The sequence below is a fragment of the Rhamphochromis sp. 'chilingali' genome (assembly GCF_963969265.1).
Source record: "Rhamphochromis sp. 'chilingali' genome assembly, chromosome: 2".
NCBI lineage: Eukaryota > Metazoa > Chordata > Actinopteri > Cichliformes > Cichlidae > Rhamphochromis > Rhamphochromis sp. 'chilingali'.
This window is the reverse complement of record NC_137930.1, coordinates 30,697,864-30,719,350: the sequence shown is the minus strand read 5'-3', so window position 1 is coordinate 30,719,350 and position 21,487 is coordinate 30,697,864. Positions and strand designations below refer to the sequence as shown.

Here is a 21,487-nt window from a genome sequence, read left to right as displayed (position 1 = left end):
TGCTTCACGCAAAACAAACGTAAGAAGACTTCACAATGCCCCGCCCCCCAACTGGTTCTATTGGTCACATCCGGGGATTTAGCCCCAAAGCCCTCGACTGTTTAGCCCGTAACCTGTTGCAAGACGCGTGCTCTATTGGTCTGAGGCAGTGTCCGTCACAGAGTGTTATGCATGGAGGTATGTCGGTGTTACCTTGATTATCTTTATAAAATTGCATAATACACTTGTACACTAACTGTATCTCTGTATCTACACGCACACAAACATACTGACACACAGAATATATATATATATATATATATATATATATATATATATATATATATATATATATTCTGTGTGTGTACTTAAGTGAAACCTTAAACCACTAATCATTTATAATTTGCGGTTGGGTGGGTCCAGACAATCTGGCTACATCATGCAAATAGCCTCTACACCTGCAACGCATGTAAATAAAATCAATGTGTTGGCAGGAGACAGTACAACAAATCATGTGGATCCCTTTGTTCTTTTTTTCCCCTCGTTATGCTTAAGCGTCAAAGAGCCAAAGGAGCGCATGCTCGATGCGCATGGGACTCACCTGGGACACGTTGCTCAGCTGCGGTTGAAAGTCCCATACGCTGAAGGACCAAATGATGCACTACAATACAAACTGTGCTACACAGCTGCGGCTTAATAACCAGCTCATGACGAGGCCGGATGCTAAAACTAAAACAAGAAGTGGACACCACAGGTGACTGTGCCTTTTTTCCCACTCGCCATAACCAACGAAAGTTCCCTCGCTTGTAAGTACTTCTGTGTTTCCTCTCGTCCCTTGCCTAAACCTGTAAGAGTTTGACAGAATTGTAGGAAACACATGTAGCAGTTCTAACAAGTGTATTTTGTAGACTAAAAGATGCAGGCAAGTTTAGTCTATTCATCCATCCTTGGAATTAGATAGATAGATGTAGAATCAATAGGCCATTCTTTTCAAGTCAAATACAATATGGAAGCAGTAACTGATGAAAGAGGCAAATAATCCTTGTTGTTTCATAATACATTTTCCACATTGTTCCTACAGGGGCTGAGTACCTGTCGACAGGTAGGTATTAGATGATGTTGTGAATGTGTAGAGAAGAACAGATAATAAACCTCCCTGGACCATCACTAAGGAGACAAAAAACCTCCCTTGAGTTGATGGCAGTGTTTGCTATAAAACCTCTTATGAGACTCGTTCTGTTGTATAAATCTGTACAGTGAAGGCAGTGCCATTTTTCTTTCTCTGCTTTGCATTATTATCTTTAAAAGAAAGCCTCATGTTTTTCTGTGTGCAGGTGTGTGTCTGCTTTGTATACCACAGGCAATGGGAAAATGCTGCAAACGCAATGGGAGACTGCTGTGCTTGTGTCTGCTGCCTTGTATGATGACTGGCCATCTTTTAATTTATATTGGCATCTCCATATTCATCACCATCTCCTACGCTCCGCCAAAAATAACTATCCACTATATTGCTCCAGGGATTTCTGCTAATTCTTCAACTATGGCCTCCCATCCACTCGGGCCTTTCTGGAACCTTCGTTTGGAGGACAGTGCTCTGTGGAACCAGCTTCAGCATGCTTGGGACCGTGAGCACAATCCACTACTGATAGGAAACACAACTCGCATACAGAGGAAGCCCAAAGCTAAGTTTTTATCAGAGATTAACAATGAATGTATTTCTGACAACACATCATACAAGTGTTCAGTCCCTCACATGCAAGATATAAACAAGCTGCCAGAACAGATTAGGGCATTTATCAGGTCAATGTATTACAGGGAGTACCCCCTTCTTATCAACCAACCTGGTATGTGTAGGAAAGACAACAGTAGCTTTGATCTGGACTCTCCCATGCTCCTCATGGCTATCAAATCTCAAGTGGGAAACTTTGAAAATAGGCAGGCAATCCGTGAAACATGGGGACGCAGTGGTCTGGTGGAAGGGGAATCAAATAAAAAAGGTGGATTGGTGCGCACAGTCTTTCTTCTTGGAAGGCAGGACTCAGGTACAGGTCCACACCCAGACCTAAAAAATCTCCTGGAGCTAGAGAACCTGAAGTATGGGGATATTCTACTGTGGGACTTCAGAGATACTTTTTATAATTTGACCCTAAAGGACTTGCTGTTCTGGCAATGGTTCGAGCAGTACTGTCCCACTGCCATCTTTGTTTTCAAAGGAGACGATGACGTCTTTGTCAGAACAAATGCCCTTCTGGATTATCTGCACAAGAACGAGGAGGAACACAAACTACAGCTACTTTTAAAAAGGAAAACTGAGATGGATATGTTCATCGGGGACGTGATTACTAATGCAATGCCAAACCGTGAACCGTCCACAAAATACTACATACCAGAAAATTTCTACAAAGGAGTGTATCCACCCTATGCTGGTGGAGGAGGGGTGGTGTATTCTGGATCACTTGCATTACGTTTGAAAGAGGTGTCTGAGAGGGTCCACCTTTTCCCTATTGATGATGTGTATCTTGGAATGTGCCTGCACAGACTCGGGCTTTCTCCAACCCATCACCCGGGTTTTTTAACATTTGACCTCCCAGCAGGAGAAAGGGAAAATCCTTGTGCATACAGATCTGTTCTGCTTGTTCACAAACGGAGTCCCAAGGAGATGGTTACTTTGTGGAAAAAGCTCCGGAACCTGCCTGGTCAATGCTAAGGCTCATTTGCCAACCAAATAGGACTCAGTGAGTACAGGATGACTGCTACAACCACACTCACTGGCTTCATCTTCATATCAATCAGGCTTTGTCACATTACGTAAGGTCACATAATGGACATTTCCTGTGTGGAGTTAAAAACTGAATAGAAGACCAATCTACCTCAAAGAGGGTTTGTTAATAAGGCATCACAGATTAAGGGCATACATTCTGGCCCCTTATTCACCATTTGTATTTATTTACTCTTCTTTAACTTAAAGGTTTTATTTTCTTGACTATAGAAAATATTTTACCATTGTAAATGATTTAGATGTATTTATACAATGGCTGGTGAACATAGTTTTTTTTTTTTCCCCTTTCTTAAATTTCTTGGCACTATTTTCTTCCCTTTAAGTCAGCAGTTTCTCTTAAAATGTTCTGATGTTTAACTTTCACTTCGAAACTGCAACACAGCTTGATTAAATGTATAATTTTCATGTGATGTCTTCTGTACCTCAAAAAAAGCAATGCTTGACTTTGAAAGGTGTGTATCTACATGGTTGTAATCCTTGAAAAAAACTTTGTCTTTTTTTTTTTATGTTCTCTGCTGCCAGAAAAATGGTTTTTTTAGTGTCAATCTATGATGCTAACTACTTCCAACTTCTTGTATTAAATCATAAAGCATAAAACAACATCTTTCAAGTCATGAAAATCTGAAAATCACTGATAAAGTAAAATTATGCAGTTGTTATTCAAAACGCTATAAGTTGCCTTAAACATGGACAATGTTCATGGGTATATAGATGTTGTAACACTGGAGTTTGGTTGTGAATAAAAAAGATGAACTTTAGCATTTCTTGAAAGATAAAATACTCAGTAAGAGTTTAAGTGCATTAATAGACACATTATAAATCAGCAGCGCTCGTCTCTTCTTTCTTCTTGATTATATTAGTAGCCCATTCTTGTCTGGTCTCAGTTATTGATCTTAGTACTAATAGGCAGACAGTGGCTTCAGAGTAATGCATTTGGAGGAGTCCATCCAAAGAAAAGACAGGAAAGATTGTTAAGATGATGAATACTAAACACAAAATATATATTTTTTAAAACATTGTATAAAAACAAACACCCTAATTGTGTTTATGTGTACACATATACATTTATATGTGTTTATATGTGTGCTTTTGTTGAGATGATACTCAGATTAGATCTGACAATATTAGCTCATGATAGTTTAGACAGGCATCTAGTGTTGCAGTGACGCAAATGAAGGCAAGTTCCTGAAAACACAGGAGTGATGATTTAATGTTAGTAAGCCTGAGTAACAGCCCCACCCAGTGAAGCTCTGTGGTAGTGACCAGAAGGTTCCTGCTGAATTTTGACCTCTTTTAGTTATAAAAGAGGTCAAAAGACGATAAACAGTCCTATTTTTGAGAAAGAAGAATGACAGAAGGGATAAGTCAAGAGAACAGACACTTGAACATTGTTGCATCTCAACAATGCTGATAATTTATGATTCTGTGTGCTTTAGTATTTTTTATCTGATAATGAATAAATATCATAAAAGCTAAACTGTGTGTTTTAAGTCATTTTGTTAAAAAAATTGCCTTGCCTGAATGCATAGAGGTGACATTCCAGTGAATACATAATCGTTGATATAATTCTGAAATGACAGATGTTTTTTTCCTTGTTTTTTTATTTTTGTGTGTTCTTTGACCACAGTGGAGAATACTTCTATATTTATATATTAGTATTATTTTTAGTACTAGTATTTTAAGTGGAAATTGATCGCGCATAGGAAAAAAAGGCACAACGTTACAGACAATACATCCTTGATTATTTGTGTACATTGATGACAGTATATTTCAAGTAGTCCTGTAACCTTCTTTGTCAGGAAGAACATCTGTACATGAAGAAAAGAACCCTCATCAGCTCAGTAAAATCAAAAACTGTGTGATTAATTCTTAGAAGGTCAATATCAAGGTTGCTTTTGAATTTACAGATGTATGCTCAAGACGTTTATTAATGCAGCTTTCATGGAAAAACGTAGAATAAAAATATTTGTAAAACATAAATTTTGATGGAAGAGGAATAATAAACGCACTGTCTAGAATTTTTGGTACAGATTGTTTTAAATAAACTTTAAATAAAGTCAAATTGGGGAAACACTGTACACCAAATAATTACCTGTATTACAAAATCCAAACAAGATATTCAAAAATAAGTCTTTGATCCAACAGGAATAGTCAAGTGAAGTTTGTATTCCTGATGAACCGTCACCTGTGGTGATTTTTTGGGTATTGCAATTAAATGGAAATGCAAACCTATAATCTGAAGTAAAAGCTTATTACACATTTATATATTTTACATGTTTTTGTCACTGAGGCAGCCTATCAAATAGTTTCACAGAAAAGAAGTCAGACATGATGGATGAGCAATTGACGAGTGATGTCATTAGTCCAGTCAAACAGCGTCACCCAGTGGAGATCTCTGGGAGAGACCAGAAAATTCCTGAAGACTCTGGAACTCCTCCACTTAGTATATATAAACTGGGACAGTCTCACTGCTGAGACAGAAAGCAAGACAAGCAACACCAAGAAGACAACAGACACCTGAACAGTGTTTCATCTCACAAGAAGAGGACTCAACACTAAACCCACTGAAGATGCTGTGCTCTCATGGAGTCCAGTCTGCACTCAGTCCATTCATGGACTTCTACTGGCCTGTACGCAGTCTGTGGCCAGAGATCAAGCCTCTGTTCTACCAGCAGGATCTCCTGCAGAGAAACCTACAGGAGCTGTGCAGCAGTCTGGAGCTGATGGATAAACTTCAACGCAGGATCCTGGAGGAGACAGATCCTTTCCAAAGCAGCATGGCTGTGCAGCCAGTTGCCGTCCAGCTGGAGAAAGAGGGAGACAAGTTTGCTCTGATGCTGGACACTCGAGGCTTTTCCCCAGAGGAGCTGTCTGTCAGGCAGGTGGGCAGGAAGCTGAGAGTCAGTGGCAAGACAAAGAAGAAGCAGGAGGATGGGAAAGGCTCGTACTCTTACAGACTGCAGGAGTTCAGACAGGAGTTTGATCTGCCTGAAGGACTGAACCCTCAAACCATCACGTGTCACCTGTCTCCAGATGGGAAGCTCCACATCCAGGCAGCCAAAGCTCCGTGTGTTGAAGAGGCTGAGAGAGAGCTGACTATCAAGAGGAGCTCAGAGGACAAAGCACAGCAGAGTGTGTGTTCACAGGCAGAAGACAGCAGGACAGAGACACACAGCAGCACACAGGACAAACCTGAAAACATGGATATGAAATGATACCAATGTAAAATAAATGTGTTTTTTTTTAAATAATATTAATTTCTTTTTATATGTGTAATTGTGATTTATATCTGATGATAAATAAACATCACAAACACTGAATCATGTTGTGTGGGTTTTTTTTCTATTTCATACATTAAAAAAATACAGCACATAAATGATAGAAAAAGAAAGTGATAAATAATATAATCTATTCCATCCATTCATGTTCTCCAGCTCCCAGCTGCCATAGGTGGCATACAGAGAATGAATGTCATCCATGTTCATATTATACAACTTACAATCAAGCATATGTTTGGACTGTGGGAGGAACATTGATTATCAAGAAAGATACTTCAAAGTAACCATGATGGTGGTGCAGTCGTTAGCACGGTCACTGCACTGTGGCCTTTTTTTATTAATATCCATATAGGCTGTGTCACTTTAAAAAAAGACATGTAAAAATAGGATAATGTACATATAAAACAAGTAAAACATACGTTTTAACTTTGATTTCAGATTATAAACTAGCATTTGTTTTTTATTGCAATACCCATATATCTCAATTTGGAGAATCTTTTTATCAGGATTTCAGACTTCACTTCATTAATCCCAATGTACTAAAGTCTTTTTTTAATGTTTTGTTCAGATTTTCTAATGCAGGTAATTAATAGATGTATAGTATTTCCCTAATTTGAGATAAAATAAATACATCTGGCAAATAAAAGATTACACAAAAGTGTTTACTGTTTTAAGTTTTTAAAGACAAATGACCTGAACTCAAAATTGTTTCTGTTAGTATTTGTTTTATTGTTCCATTTTGCATGAATGGTGCAGTAAGTAATTTCTTCAACATGTATTGGTAAATTCAAAAGCAAGCTTGACCTTCTGTAAACTAATCACACAGTATCTGATTTTATTGAACTGATGATGGTTCTTTTCTTTAACATCGATACTCTTCATGACACAAAAGATGAACAGTTTAAAGTGTTAAATGAAACACTATCAAAATTGAATGAAAATAATCCATGTGGCATTGATGAAAGCTTTGTGCTTTTTTCTCTGCATAATCAAATTTCATTTTTGGTGATTTCTGTAAAATTAAAATAATACTAATGTATGAATAAGAAAAAAGTGGGGAAAAAACATCATTTCAGAATCATACTAACGATTATATGTTCACTGGCATGTCCATTCTATCCATTCAGGCAAGGCCTTTTTTTAAACATATGACTTAAGTAAAACACACAGGAAACAGAGTTCAGCTTTAAACATTTTTAATCGTCATTACATTAAAAAAACAAAAAAACAAAAACAAAAAACAAACCAAAAAAAACCCAAAACATATAGGACCATAAATTATCATTTGCATTGAAAAAAAAAATCTATTTTAAATTGACGTCATTTTAAATCTCATTCCATGTTTTCAGGTTTGTCCTGTGTGCTGCTGTGTGTCTCTGTCCTGCTGTCTTCTGCCTGTGAACACACACTCTGCTGTGCTTTGTCCTCTGAGCTCCTCTTGATAGTCAGCTCTCTCTCAGCCTCTTCAACACACGGAGCTTTGGCTGCCTGGATGTGGAGCTTCCCATCTGGAGACAGGTGGCAGGTGATGGCTTGATGGTTCAGTCCTTCAGGCAGATCAAACTCCTGTCTGAACTCCTGCAGTCTGTAAGAGTACGAGCCTTTCCCATCCTCCTGCTTCTTCTCTGTCTTGCCACTGACTCTCAGCTTCCTGCCCACCTGCCTGACAGACAGCTCCTCTGGGGAAAAGCCTCGAGTGTCCAGCATCAGAGCAAACTTGTCTCCCTCTTTCTCCAGCTGGACGGCAACTGGCTGCACAGCCATGCTGCTTTGGAAAGGATCTGTCTCCTCCAGGATCCTGTGTTGAAGTTTATCCATCAGCTCCAGACTGCTGCACAGCTCCTGTAGGTTTCTCTGCAGGAGATCCTGCTGGTAGAACAGAGGCTTGATCTCTGGCCACAGACTGCGCACAGGCCAGTAGAAGTCCATGAATGGACTGAGTGCAGACTGGACTCCATGAGAGCACAGCATCTTCAGTGGGTTTAGTGTTGAGTCCTCTTCTTGTGAGATGAAACACTGTTCAGGTGTCTGTTGTCTTCTTGGTGTTGCTTGTCTTGCTTTCTGTCTCAGCAGTGAGACTGTCCCAGTTTATATATACTAAGTGGAGGAGTTCCAGAGTCTTCAGGAATGTTCTGGTCTTTGCCACAGATCTCCACTGGGTGGAGCTGTTTCCCAGGAACAGAACCTCACTTTTGCTGCTGGAAAAACTTAAATCCCCATCCATGACTTGAAATATGTACTATTTTTCCCCCAAATTTTCATTTGCTTTGACTGAGAAGAAAAACTATATCTACTAAACAAATATCTGATTCATGCTGATGAAAGACGAGCAGGAAATTGACCTCTTCTTCCTCAGCCCTCAACCTGCTCTCACCAAGACTGAAAAATACAAAAAATAAACTAAAGAACAAAACTCCGCATTACTTGAGAAGTATAATATAATACAATATTTACTGGAATATCCATTCTAACCATATATGCAGTGAATTTGTTTTTAACAAGTCCATTGATTTAAATACGAATTTAAATGCAAACATTGGAGGTAAGCCTTAGATGTACACCATTTCCCCAGAAGGGGTCCAGAATCTTCAGGAATGTTCTGGTCTTTGCCACAGATCTCCACTGGGTGGAGCTGTTTCACAGAACTTCTGACGTCACTTGTGAACTGAATGCACTTCATGTCTGATGTGAAAAGCTATTTGTCTACTGATCAAAAAATGTTTGGGTTCATGCTGATATTTTTTAAACACTAGTTCAAATCAATTTTATAATCCAAAACATATTATTAAAATCAAATAACATAAACTCCAAATTCTAAGAATGTGTAGAGAAACAGGTGAACATGTTTCAACATATAGCCATTACCACATATGTCCACTAGGATGGGTTGTTTCTCAAGAGTGCCGAGTTCACTTAATAATTCTTAATAAGAATATGTTTTTGCAAATGTGTTTTGCTAACTTCAAATAGCATGATGTTAGTAATTATCACATGTGCAGTATATAATTGTTGTTAAATTATATGGTGAAATAGTCTGGCTTGTAAAATATTTGCTCAATTTATCAATACTTGGTACATTCTTCATGTTTGTTTGAAGGCTGTAACTTTCATTTGTTTAATAGATTACTGGAAATTGAAAAGCAACACACACACACAGAACTTGTGGAAACTAATTGCGCAGTATTTGATTTTTCTTACTTGTGAACTGAATGTTCTGTTGTTCACTTTGACATCGAGTGTTGTCACATTTTTGGAACAGACAATAAGATTGCATGAACTACTCTGAAACCACCTGGTCTATGAAGTGTTAACTCAGATAAAGCCAGGAGCTCATTCATCAAACCCAGATGGTGTTGAATTAAACAACAGTTTTCAGTCTGAACTACCAAATTCAATTTGTCCTCATTTGTTTCTATTTTTAAAAGCCATAAAGTTTAGAATTTTAGAGCTGGAGAACTTGGATGCATGGATCACAGGACCTCAATAAAACTCCTTCTATCCTCCTCTGTGCTTTTTTTCTTTCTTTCTTTTTAATGTAGGACTTAGAAAGAAAGACACAGAAAACATAGTTAAGCTTTGATAACATTTATTTCTCAACACATGAAAACTGAATGAATATTGTTAGGTATTTTAGTACCATGGTAGCATTTACTGGATATTGTTTTATAGTGACATTATGCAGGAAAACTCTGTTACTCAATAAGGCCCATATACTAGTTGTTTTTCTCTTTCTCTGTGACCCAAGAATTAAGGTGTAAGACTCACAAGCTGGTACCAGAAGGTCGAAAACACCACAGAGATGAGACCACTTCCTTACTCCCATCCTCCCTTCCTTATCTCTTAGAAAAAGGCTCGTTAAAGGCCAGGTGGTTTGTTTCAGAATTCACTAATGAAAGAACTCTGTATTCTGTGTATTTTGCTGGGATGATCATAAATTGTAGCTGAACTGATAAACTACACACAGGATACTTCTTTGCTCACAAGGCAGGAAGACGTTTCCTTATTTGGTCTGTACCGGTTTGAACTGGGAAAGCTGACACACGAACCCTTTTTTCATCTATATAAACTGCTGTGTATCAAATAAACCTTTGAGTCGATTGGGAAGGCAACCTAAAGCAGTCTCTGTTTTCTTGTTCTCCCAAGCTGCTCCCGAGCTCGTACTAACACGCTGAATGGCATACCTGAGTGTTACTTTAAATAATTAGGAATCTTAGAAGGAAAGGACAAAACTCTGCTTATCGCTCACGCCACGGAGGAAACCCGGGATGGCAATTTCCTTCAATTTTGGTGTCAGAAGTGGGATCCGCTGACAGAAGGTAAATATGCGTCTTTCATATTTATATAGAGACCATATTATACCTCTCTCAGTGATCGATCCATAAAAAAAACGGGATATGCTGACGAAGTTTCACTTAGTGATCCAGAGAGATACACTGACTGACTTCCTCAGTCCCCGAGTAAAGTAAATTAACCCTTGTGTGGTGTTGGTGGACACAGGAAGTTGCCTGTTGTCTTGAATATTTTAATTTTGTTTAAAAAATAATAATAATTAATTGTTTAATTAAACGTACGTTAAAAAGTGAGAAGTTGCTCACTCAGAAAAAGTGACACAGGAAGTCGCCTGTTGTCTTAAATACTTCTCGTTAAGTCAGAAGTTGCTCAGAAAGAGTGACACAGGAAGATTGCCTGTTATCTTGAAACGTACGTTAAAAAGTGAGAAGTTGCTCACTCACAGAAAGCTAGTAAATAATTAAATTTAATTTTGTTAAAAAAAAAAAAAAACAAAAAAAAAAACGAAAGAAAACTGAAAACGGGTCTCACAGACCCGATTACCATACAAGGGTTAAAAGCAGTAAATTAAAAGCAGAAAGACACAGGAAGTTGCCTGTTGTTTTACGAGAAGTTGCTCGTTAAGCGAGAAGTTGCTCGCTAAGTGAGAGTTGCTCACACAAACAAAAAATTGCTAGCAATAAATTTAAAGTGACCTCAGCTGTGCCGCAGCGAAAATACTAACATAAATCCTCCTAGCGTGTAAACCCCTCTGGAAATCACTGAACATGGGTCAGAATAATTCAAAAACCACAGACAAGTCCGATAAAAAAAATCAAAATTACCTGTAAAACCAAAAAAAATTAATTAAATTTAAAGTCTCAAATAACGGCTCAGTATAACTCCCATTTCCAGTTACGTGTAACCCACGTCCACGAATCGGCGAAGACTTCCATGATTACGTATCCAGAACATGCGGAAGTGCTTATGTGACTGACTTTGTTTACAACTTACGGACTGTGAGTACAATGCATTCTAATTTCTTTTCGGAGCCTTATCCCGAACGATTATCGCCAGAAACCAGGTCAGTAGAAATGTTGAATATCATTTGTGATAAGAAAAGTAGTCTGCTTAAAAAGTCCTGTAGAAAATATGATAGAATGCCGCGACGTGATGCATCAAATGTTACCGCTATGGACAAAAGGACCGGAACCAGGTGTAGATACTTTTACATCAAATAAAACTAGTGCAGGCTCTAGCAAAGAACATAAACCTACCGCAGGAAAAGCTAGTCTTGCATGCTCAGCCATTCAGCCCACAGCCCCGCCGCCTTACGAAGATGAGACCGAATTAATAGTTGCTGCAGCAGCTGCACGCAAACAATGTCAGCATTCTGATCCAACCAGCTCAAAAGAAAGCGACGAAAAAAACCTGAATCATATGCAACGGATCTTAGCCATCTCTTTAAACAGGATCAGGAAAAACAATATATACGCCGCGAGGAAGAATTAGCAGAACATAAAAAAAAAAGAGAGAAAAACTTTTGAAAGAAGAATGTGAGGAACTTATGAAAAACAATTTAGACGTCTATGAAGAAAAACTTTTGCATCAGGCAGTGTCCACAATAGACACCCACATGAAACGCCACGATATCGTAGCTAGAGGTTTAGAGGTAGCTAAAGAAAAACCTGTTACCCGAACTTTAATAAAGACTTATCTAAAAGGAAAAAAGGAAAAACAAAGCCGGAATGACAAAGGTCCTCACGCCAACACTCGCGGTAGTAAACAAACAGACCCAAAGCATGATAAAGCATCCACAACTGCAGAGTTTTTGTGGGTAAATAATGACAAAATCACCAATTTCTTTAAGAATCTAAAGAAATTCCTGCTAACAATGTCCAGAGACAAAATTGACTTAAATGCAATAACTATGTGTAAACAGAAGCCTGATGAATCTATCCTAGTATTCATAAAACGCTTTATGCACTGTTGGACAAGCTAGAGGTGCAAATTTAGCTCAGTTTTCCAGCAGCCGCAGACACCCAAAGCAAAAATGAATTTGTGTATTTAATTTAACACAAAGTGTGAAATGTTTGCTGACACTGATAACAGCTTATGTTTTCTCTGCCCTATGTACCGACATGATGGAGAAGGAACATCCTCTGTGTCAGCTGGACCCTCAGCAGAGAATGAACTCAACATCCTTTTTGTCCGGTACTCTATGTCACACACTGTGCCAAAAAAACGTGTACAGACGCCACTAACAGGTAATCCCATGACTGGGAGCCACACTTTTGTTTCTCTCACACTTTTCAACAACATGATAACTGCTCACACAAGTGAAGGTCAAACAGTGATTTTGTCACATAACTCAGACATAGGTTATGACATAACTACACCATGTCGTCACATAGATCTAACCTAACCTATCCACTGTACTATTTCTGCAGTTACATTGCCAGCTGAATACCAGAATATGACATTGTGGTCTAAAAGTGAGAATGATGTAGGATTTATTGACTGTATACCTTATCACGCACAGCTAAAAAAAAAAACAATAAGCCAGTATATGTCAAGCAGTATCCCATTTCTGTCGAAAAAGCCTCAGCCCTAGATGTCATCATAGGAGATTTATTGACTACAGGAGTAATAAAGCCTACAGTATCTCCATATAATACTCCTGTCAATCCTGTGCCAAAGCCTAACAAACCTGGCGTATGGCGTTTCATACAAGACTTAAGGCAAATTAATGCAGTCAACATTCCTCTGCCACCTCTCGTTTCAGATGTTCACAGCATATTGACATGCATTGCATACACATTTTACCGTGGTGGATTTATGCTCCGCTCATTTTTCTCAGTAAGACACACAGCCGTTATTTGCATTCACACATAGAAATAAGCAGTACACTTGGACTCGTTTGCCCCAAGGCATGATAGACGGCTCTGCTGCTTTCTCAATGGTGCTTCACTCCTCCAGGGCTGCACCCTGATCCACATGTGGATGACCTCCTCCTCTGTGCTCCGAGTGAAAAACTATGTCAAACTGCTACACACATGCTTCTCCAGCACCTCCAAAAGACTGGCCACAAAGCATCTGCAAAGAAAATGCAGTACTGTCAGACTTCTGTTCAATATTTGGGATTCACACTGTCTCACGGAAAACGTTCCATGACTGCAGACAGGGTCAAAGCTGTGACCTCTGTCCCTCGTCCCACTACACAGAAGGAAATGTTGTCCTTCCTGGGCATGGTGAACTATTGCAGACAGTGGATACCAGACTGTTCTTTTCATGACCACATTCTGCGTGACTGTTGTAAAAAAGACAAGCCTCCTCGAATACTGTGGTCCACAGAAATGACTGCCTCTTTCAATGCATTACAGGGAGTGCTGACCTCCGCCACTCAAAGGTGCTGCCTGAATTGTTCAGGAATGCCGGCCTGCCTGAGGGCAGTAGCAGCTTGCTCTATCATGATAAGGGACTGCGAGAAGCTCACACTCTCACATGACACTATTCTACACACCAATCACCAGGTCACGACCATTGTAGCAAACATAACTAAACAACATATGCAAATCTCACTATAAAAGCGAGCAGCACACCCAATTCGCCAGCACATTTATTGATCCTATGCTGTGTTCTTCTGACCGACAGGATGGCTCAGACAGGCTTGATGATCATGACTGCATGACACGTATACAGGAATCCACAGCACCACGTCCAGATTTAGAGCAGACACCTATCCCAGACTCAGCCACGGTTTATGTGGACGGGTCCTGTTCAAGGCCGAGTGACAACTCATTTCTTTGTGGCTATTCAGTGGTAACAGTGCCTGACATCATACTAGAGGCTCACTCATTACCATTTCACTCAGCACAAAAAGCAGAGCTCATGGCTTTAATACGCGCCTGTGAGCTACATTTGGATAAGCATGTGACGATTTACGCAGACAGCCGCTATGCATTTGGCGTTGTGCATGACTTTGGCACATTGTGGAGACAAAGAGGATTTAGATCTGCTGATGGAAAATAAATTGCTAAATTCTGATTTTGTTCAAAGACTTTTTCAGGCTATACAGCTGCCATCGGCCGTTGCAGTTGTAAAAACGAAAGGACACAGTACAGCTGACACAGACGAAGCAACAGGTAATGCCTTAGCAGACGTGACAGCCAAGGCTGCAGCTGCATCACAGCTCCCACCTCCGCAGGAAGTATTATCTGTGCCCCTACAGCTGTCACTTGTTACACTCCCAGACTATTTAGACACAAATGTTGATTTAAAATTCATACAAGAGCGAGCCTCTGCATGTGATTACACCTATTGGGAGAATAATGACTGTACCTTAGATGACAGAGATGGCCTATACAAAATCTTAAGGGTTTGATTGCCCTCCCATATTCCCTGATGCCAGTCCTTGCCCGACATTTTCACTGTGTGAGTCATGTCGGACAAAGAGGGGTAATAGGGGCAATAAAATCAAGATTTGTAATTGAGAAAACATCACATGCAGTAAAAAGCATATTAGCAACCTGTCTAACATGTGCGCGAACTAATGTAGGTAGCTCAAAAGCGAAACATCAGCATTTACCACAACCAGATTTTCCATTTCATACATTACAAATTGATTTTACACATATGCCAGCGCAAGGAAGCATCAAGTACTTACTGGTAATAGTGGATCAATTTAGTAAATGAGTAGAAGCTTATCCAACCTCAAAAGAAACTGCAGAAGTAGTCTGTCAAAAGTTGAGCAATGAAATAATACCCAGATTCGGAATACCTCACCAGATTAACAGTGATAGAGGATCTTCATTCACATTAGAAGTAATTCAAAAGTGTGCTAAAACTTTAATGACCTGGGTCAAATTACTTACTCAAGTCCTGTGTGAGATTAGAAGGACTCAATCTGCAGTAACCAAATTATCTCCATTTGAAATAAGACTATTTCCAACACCATGGTCAGCTTCCAGAGGGGCACCGCTAGTAGAAGGTGATGTATATTGCATTGTCCACTGATGTTCACAACCTGGTAGAAAAACTGAATAATAACTATCAGAAAGTTTGTCTCTCTCAGCTTTTCCCCTCCACAGTTCCACCAGTGGAGACAAGGAGACGCATGTTGGAGAAGCCACTAAAACCAAGGACTCTCTGGGAGGCCGCGCGTGTTCCAGCCCCAGACTGTACTGGCAGTGACGAAGAACCAGCATCCTTACGGACGGACAACCTCAGTGGATTCATGCCAGCAGGGTTAAGACCAGCCCAATCGGACCATGTCAGGCGTCGGATCAAGCAGATGACATCTCCGGCGAGCCAGCGCCCGGAACTAGAGCAAATAAACACACACGGGTAGATGACATCTCAGGCGAGCCAGCGCCCGGATCCAAAAGTTACATACACACACGCAATCACTGATTAACACACAACGTCTGAAAGAACAACAACAAGGTACTCAAACATCCAGCAGGAACAGAAAGCCAAAAGTACCACATGATGTCTAACCTGATAAAGCTAGACTCATTCCATCCTGATAATGGAGAAAATGAAATGCCCATTGTCATCACACGACGCTTATTCTGTGTCTCTCGAACCTGGGACCAGGCCAGGAGACGACTGAAGAACTGTCTTTCTTATATATTTAGGTTATTTATCATATCTATCGCATTAACCTTAGGATTTCTCTTTGCTATTTTGTATTGTAGACTGCAACCATGTTCATATTTCTGCAGGTCATATTTTGCTGACTATACCTCATGCTCTATTTTGCAAGACACCTACTTAATGCACTCCTCACGTTCCCTAAAATCAGTAAATAGCAACATAAACGCCACTAATGAACCATTTTATGCGCCCTCTAGAGCAGGAGCTAACGCCTGGTATGAAAATGCCAGAACAGCCGCTCGTGATTTAGGAAACAGTAACTGTTATGTCTGTTCAAAGGCTAATCCAGAACAGGTAATAGTAGGATACCCCATATCCGGTTTCCCCCTCACTGAGGGACTAGAGAAAATCAGCGGAAATAATGCTCTCTTTAAAGACGCTTTACAGTTGACTCTGAGCCCTCTCGACTGCCTACTTAGACACACACACACACCAACTAACCCTGAGACTCCATTAGGCGAATTATTGAAGTTATCTAATGACACCGCAGGGACCTGCGCCCCAATGAAACGCCCCAAGAATAGGTTAAAACCCTCACTGCCCTTAGGACAGATCCCTCTCCATTTTAATACTAGTATGATATGCCTGCGCAGACTAAAGTTAACTGGCCCAGACACACACATAGATTATACAAAGGATAACTATACATTCTTCTCTGACTCCCCAGGTGCACGCTGTAATGAGACATGGCTAGCTGTCTCTGTGGCTGAAGTTGTATCATATCTGGAGGAACACACACACAGTTCAAGTTCGAGCAGAGAATCGATCATTGTTCCCCCAGAGGGTGTCTTAAATGATACTGACTGGGGGGAGTTAGTTAAATCACACATGGTCACGCGCCTGACCAGACCAATCCCACATGCTTATTGGATGTGCAATAATACCCTTAGATTAGCTTTACCTGTTAATTGGACCGGTACCTGTGGTCTAGTAACCGTTGATGTATGCTGTACTTTCATTCCCAATAACACCGCTCCTAACGGTTCATTCACACAAGCTATGAATAAACTTGAAGCATTGCAGATAGAACTAATTGCCAATACAGGCCACGGTCAGTGGCTACATAAGTGGCTACAGGACACGTTTGGAAGATGGAAGGAACTAATTGTAGCCTTTGTAACCGTTGCAGCATGTTTTTGATGATTATTGTCTGTTGTGTGGTACCCTGTGTACGTTCAATGATAACCCGTATAGCTACTAGTACAGCTACTTCAATGTATTTGCAATTGGCACAAATTGACCCAGATTATGTGTCAGATGTCATCGATGATGATCCTGATGTATGTATATTGAACATTAGGTTGTGAACTATTACATTTTATGATTTGCTTTTTATATTATGTTATTACATTTGTGATTTTTCCTTTCTATTTGAGTTATTATTTTTAAAAATAATAAAAGGGGGGAACTGTTAGGTATTTTAGTACCATGGTAGCATTTACTGGATATTGTTTTATAGTGACATTATGCAGGAAAACTCTGTTACTCAATAAGGCCCATATACTAGTTGTTTTTCTCTTTCTCTGTGACCCAAGAATTAAGGTGTAAGACTCACAAGCTGGTACCAGAAGGTCGAAAACACCACAGAGATGAGACCACTTCCTTACTCCCATCCTCCCTTCCTTATCTCTTAGAAAAAGGCTCGTTAAAGGCCAGGTGGTTTGTTTCAGAATTCACTAATGAAAGAACTCTGTATTCTGTGTATTTTGCTGGGATGATCATAAATTGTAGCTGAACTGATAAACTACACACAGGATACTTCTTTGCTCACAAGGCAGGAAGACGTTTCCTTATTTGGTCTGTACCGGTTTGAACTGGGAAAGCTGACACACGAACCCTTTTTTCATCTATATAAACTGCTGTGTATCAAATAAACCTTTGAGTCGATTGGGAAGGCAACCTAAAGCAGTCTCTGTTTTCTTGTTCTCCCAAGCTGCTCCCGAGCTCGTACTAACACGCTGAATGGCATACCTGAGTGTTACTTTAAATAATTAGGAATCTTAGAAGGAAAGGACAAAACTCTGCTTATCGCTCACGCCACGGAGGAAACCCGGGATGGCAATTTCCTTCAAATATCAATACAAAAACATTTATTTTACATTGGTATCATTTCATATCCATGTTTTCAGGTTTGTCCTGTGTGCTGCTGTGTGTCTCTGTCCTGCTGTCTTCTGCCTGTGAACACACACTCTGCTGTGCTTTGTCCTCTGAGCTCCTCTTGATAGTCAGCTCTCTCTCAGCCTCTTCAACACACGGAGCTTTGGCTGCCTGGATGTGGAGCTTCCCATCTGGAGACAGGTGGCACGTGATGGCTTGATGGTTCAGTCCTTCAGGCAGATCAAACTCCTGTCTGAACTCCTGCAGTCTGTAAGAGTACGAGCCTTTCCCATCCTCCTGCTTCTTCTCTGTCTTGCCACTGACTCTCAGCTTCCTGCCCACCTGCCTGACAGACAGCTCCTCTGGGGAAAAGCCTTGAGTGTCCAGCATCAGAGCAAACTTGTCTCCCTCTTTCTCCAGCTGGACGGCAACTGGCTGCACAGCCATGCTGCTTTGGAAAGGATCTGTCTCCTCCAGGATCCTGCGTTGAAGTTTATCCATCAGCTCCAGACTGCTGCACAGCTCCTGTAGGTTTCTCTGCAGGAGATCCTGCTGGTAGAACAGAGGCTTGATCTCTGGCCACAGACTGCGCACAGGCCAGTAGAAGTCCATGAATGGACTGAGTGCAGACTGGACTCCATGAGAGCACAGCATCTTCAGTGGGTTTAGTGTTGAGTCCTCTTCTTGTGAGATGAAACACTGTTCAGGTGTCTGTTGTCTTCTTGGTGTTGCTTGTCTTGCTTTCTGTCTCAGCAGTGAGACTGTCCCAGTTTATATATACTAAGTGGAGGAGTTCCAGAGTCTTCAGGAATTTTCTGGTCTTTGCCACAGATCTCCACTGGGTGGAGCTGTTTCCCAGGAACAGAACCTCACTTTTGCTGCTGGAAAAACTTAAATCCCCATCCATGACTTGAAATATGTACTATTTTTCCCCCAAATTTTCATTTGCTTTGACTGAGAAGAAAAACTATATCTACTAAACAAATATCTGATTCATGCTGATGAAAGACGAGCAGGAAATTGACCTCTTCTTCCTCAGCCCTCAACCTGCTCTCACCAAGACTGAAAAATACAAAAAATAAACTAAAGAACAAAACTCCGCATTACTTGAGAAGTATAATATAATACAATATTTACTGGAATATCCATTCTAACCATATATGCAGTGAATTTGTTTTTAACAAGTCCATTGATTTAAATACGAATTTAAATGCAAACATTGGAGGTAAGCCTTAGATGTACACCATTTCCCCAGAAGGGGTCCAGAATCTTCAGGAATGTTCTGGTCTTTGCCACAGATCTCCACTGGGTGGAGCTGTTTCACAGAACTTCTGACGTCACTTGTGAACTGAATGCACTTCATGTCTGATGTGAAAAGCTATTTGTCTACTGATCAAAAAATGTTTGGGTTCATGCTGATATTTTTTAAACACTAGTTCAAATCAATTTTATAATCCAAAACATATTATTAAAATCAAATAACATAAACTCCAAATTCTAAGAATGTGTAGAGAAACAGGTGAACATGTTTCAACATATAGCCATTACCACATATGTCCACTAGGATGGGTTGTTTCTCAAGAGTGCCGAGTTCACTTAATAATTCTTAATAAGAATATGTTTTTGCAAATGTGTTTTGCTAACTTCAAATAGCATGATGTTAGTAATTATCACATGTGCAGTATATAATTGTTGTTAAATTATATGGTGAAATAGTCTGGCTTGTAAAATATTTGCTCAATTTATCAATACTTGGTACATTCTTCATGTTTGTTTGAAGGCTGTAACTTTCATTTGTTTAATAGATTACTGGAAATTGAAAAGCAACACACACACACAGAACTTGTGGAAACTAATTGCGCAGTATTTGATTTTTCTTACTTGTGAACTGAATGTTCTGTTGTTCACTTTGACATCGAGTGTTGTCACATTTTTGGAACAGACAATAAGATTGCATGAACTACTCTGAAACCACCTGGTCTATGAAGTGTTAACTCAGATAAAGCCAGGAGCTCATTCATCAAACCCAGATGGTGTTGAATTAAACAACAGTTTTCAGTCTGAACTACCAAATTCAATTTGTCCTCATTTGTTTCTATTTTTAAAAGCCATAAAGTTTAGAATTTTAGAGCTGGAGAACTTGGATGCATGGATCACAGGACCTCAATAAAACTCCTTCTATCCTCCTCTGTGCTTTTTTTCTTTCTTTCTTTTTAATGTAGGACTTAGAAAGAAAGACACAGAAAACATAGTTAAGCTTTGATAACATTTATTTCTCAACACATGAAAACTGAATGAATATCAATACAAAAACATTTATTTTACATTGGTATCATTTCATATCCATGTTTTCAGGTTTGTCCTGTGTGCTGCTGTGTGTCTCTGTCCTGCTGTCTTCTGCCTGTGAACACACACTCTGCTGTGCTTTGTCCTCTGAGCTCCTCTTGATAGTCAGCTCTCTCTCAGCCTCTTCAACACACGGAGCTTTGGCTGCCTGGATGTGGAGCTTCCCATCTGGAGACAGGTGGCACGTGATGGTTTGAGGGTTCAGTCCTTCAGGCAGATCAAACTCCTGTCTGAACTCCTGCAGTCTGTAAGAGTACGAGCCTTTCCCATCCTCCTGCTTCTTCTCTGTCTTGCCACTGACTCTCAGCTTCCTGCCCACCTGCCTGACAGACAGCTCCTCTGGGGAAAAGCCTTGAGTGTCCAGCATCAGAGCAAACTTGTCTCCCTCTTTCTCCAGCTGGACGGCAACTGGCTGCACAGCCATGCTGCTTTGGAAAGGATCTGTCTCCTCCAGGATCCTGTGTTGAAGTTTATCCATCAGCTCCAGACTGCTGCACAGCTCCTGTAGGTTTCTCTGCAGGAGATCCTGCTGGTAGAACAGAGGCTTGATCTCTGGCCACAGACTGCGCACAGGCCAGTAGAAGTCCATGAATGGACTGAGTGCAGACTGGACTCCATGAGAGCACAGCATCTTCAGTGGGTTTAGTGTTGAGTCCTCTTCTTGTGAGATGAAACACTGTTCAGGTGTCTGTTGTCTTCTTGGTGTTGCTTGTCTTGCTTTCTGTCTCAGCAGTGAGACTGTCCCAGTTTATATATACTAAGTGGAGGAGTTCCAGAGTCTTCAGGAATGTTCTGGTCTTTGCCACAGATCTCCACTGGGTGGAGCTGTTTTACAGGATTTATGACATCACTTCTTTTCTGTGAAACTATTTGATTACCGCATGTATTTACTAATGTCCATATAGGCTGCCTCAGTGACAAAAACATGTAAAATATATAAATGTGTAATAAGCGTAAATGCTACATATTTCAGATCTGACATCAAGTTTTTATTGTTTACTTTGATTAAGTAAATATTCAGTTACATTATTTAAATTTTTGTTCAAATGTGATATTTAAAAAAAACACAACCAGAAATCCA

General features: G+C 40.1%; 5 protein-coding genes and 1 long non-coding RNA gene across 7 annotated transcripts; 3 read left to right on the top strand and 3 right to left on the bottom strand.

The window, feature by feature from the left end:
* The first annotated feature begins 82 nt into the window (after positions 1-82).
* On the top strand, positions 83-4,178 carry LOC308392784 (N-acetyllactosaminide beta-1,3-N-acetylglucosaminyltransferase 2). 2 transcript variants are annotated; one of them, XM_080876011.1, is made up of 4 exons: positions 83-177; positions 535-785; positions 1,061-1,081; positions 1,314-4,178. In XM_080876011.1, the coding sequence occupies exon 4, from the start codon at positions 1,343-1,345 to the stop codon at positions 2,684-2,686; it is 1,344 nt and encodes a 447-aa protein (XP_080732137.1). In that variant the 5' UTR covers positions 83-177; positions 535-785; positions 1,061-1,081; positions 1,314-1,342; the 3' UTR covers positions 2,687-4,178. The 2 variants fall into 2 exon arrangements, with proteins under 2 accessions (XP_080732137.1, XP_080732138.1); XM_080876012.1 differs by lacking the exon at positions 1,061-1,081.
* A 1,044-nt stretch (positions 4,179-5,222) lies between these two features.
* On the top strand, positions 5,223-6,007 carry LOC308392246 (heat shock protein 30-like). The gene has a single exon (XM_080875212.1). It carries the CDS (start codon positions 5,329-5,331, stop codon positions 5,971-5,973), a length of 645 nt encoding a protein of 214 aa, XP_080731338.1. The 5' UTR covers positions 5,223-5,328; the 3' UTR covers positions 5,974-6,007.
* Positions 6,008-6,928: 921 nt separating this feature from the next.
* Positions 6,929-8,094, bottom strand: LOC308392514 (heat shock protein 30-like). The gene has a single exon (XM_080875582.1). The coding sequence runs from the start codon at positions 8,005-8,007 to the stop codon at positions 7,369-7,371; it is 639 nt and encodes a 212-aa protein (XP_080731708.1). The 5' UTR covers positions 8,008-8,094; the 3' UTR covers positions 6,929-7,368.
* Positions 8,095-9,662: 1,568 nt separating this feature from the next.
* Positions 9,663-17,868, top strand: LOC308389524. The gene is made up of 2 exons (XR_013970293.1): positions 9,663-11,389; positions 15,380-17,868. It is a non-coding gene; the product is annotated as an uncharacterized lncRNA (long non-coding RNA).
* Positions 17,869-18,040: 172 nt separating this feature from the next.
* On the bottom strand, positions 18,041-18,800 carry LOC308389517 (heat shock protein 30-like). The gene has a single exon (XM_080870966.1). The coding sequence runs from the start codon at positions 18,712-18,714 to the stop codon at positions 18,070-18,072; it is 645 nt and encodes a 214-aa protein (XP_080727092.1). The 5' UTR covers positions 18,715-18,800; the 3' UTR covers positions 18,041-18,069.
* Positions 18,801-20,319: 1,519 nt separating this feature from the next.
* On the bottom strand, positions 20,320-21,124 carry LOC308392997 (heat shock protein 30-like). The gene has a single exon (XM_080876426.1). The coding sequence runs from the start codon at positions 21,035-21,037 to the stop codon at positions 20,393-20,395; it is 645 nt and encodes a 214-aa protein (XP_080732552.1). The 5' UTR covers positions 21,038-21,124; the 3' UTR covers positions 20,320-20,392.
* Positions 21,125-21,487: the final 363 nt, after the last annotated feature.

What these genes read in the sequence shown, in the direction of transcription:
- LOC308392784 (XM_080876012.1), top strand. Translation starts at nt 1,343, where the DNA reads ATGGGAAAATGCTGCAAACGCAATGGGAGACTGCTGTGCTTGTGTCTG.
- LOC308392997 (XM_080876426.1), bottom strand. Translation starts at nt 21,037, where the DNA reads ATGCTGTGCTCTCATGGAGTCCAGTCTGCACTCAGTCCATTCATGGAC.
- LOC308392246 (XM_080875212.1), top strand. Translation starts at nt 5,329, where the DNA reads ATGCTGTGCTCTCATGGAGTCCAGTCTGCACTCAGTCCATTCATGGAC.
- LOC308389517 (XM_080870966.1), bottom strand. Translation starts at nt 18,714, where the DNA reads ATGCTGTGCTCTCATGGAGTCCAGTCTGCACTCAGTCCATTCATGGAC.
- LOC308392514 (XM_080875582.1), bottom strand. Translation starts at nt 8,007, where the DNA reads ATGCTGTGCTCTCATGGAGTCCAGTCTGCACTCAGTCCATTCATGGAC.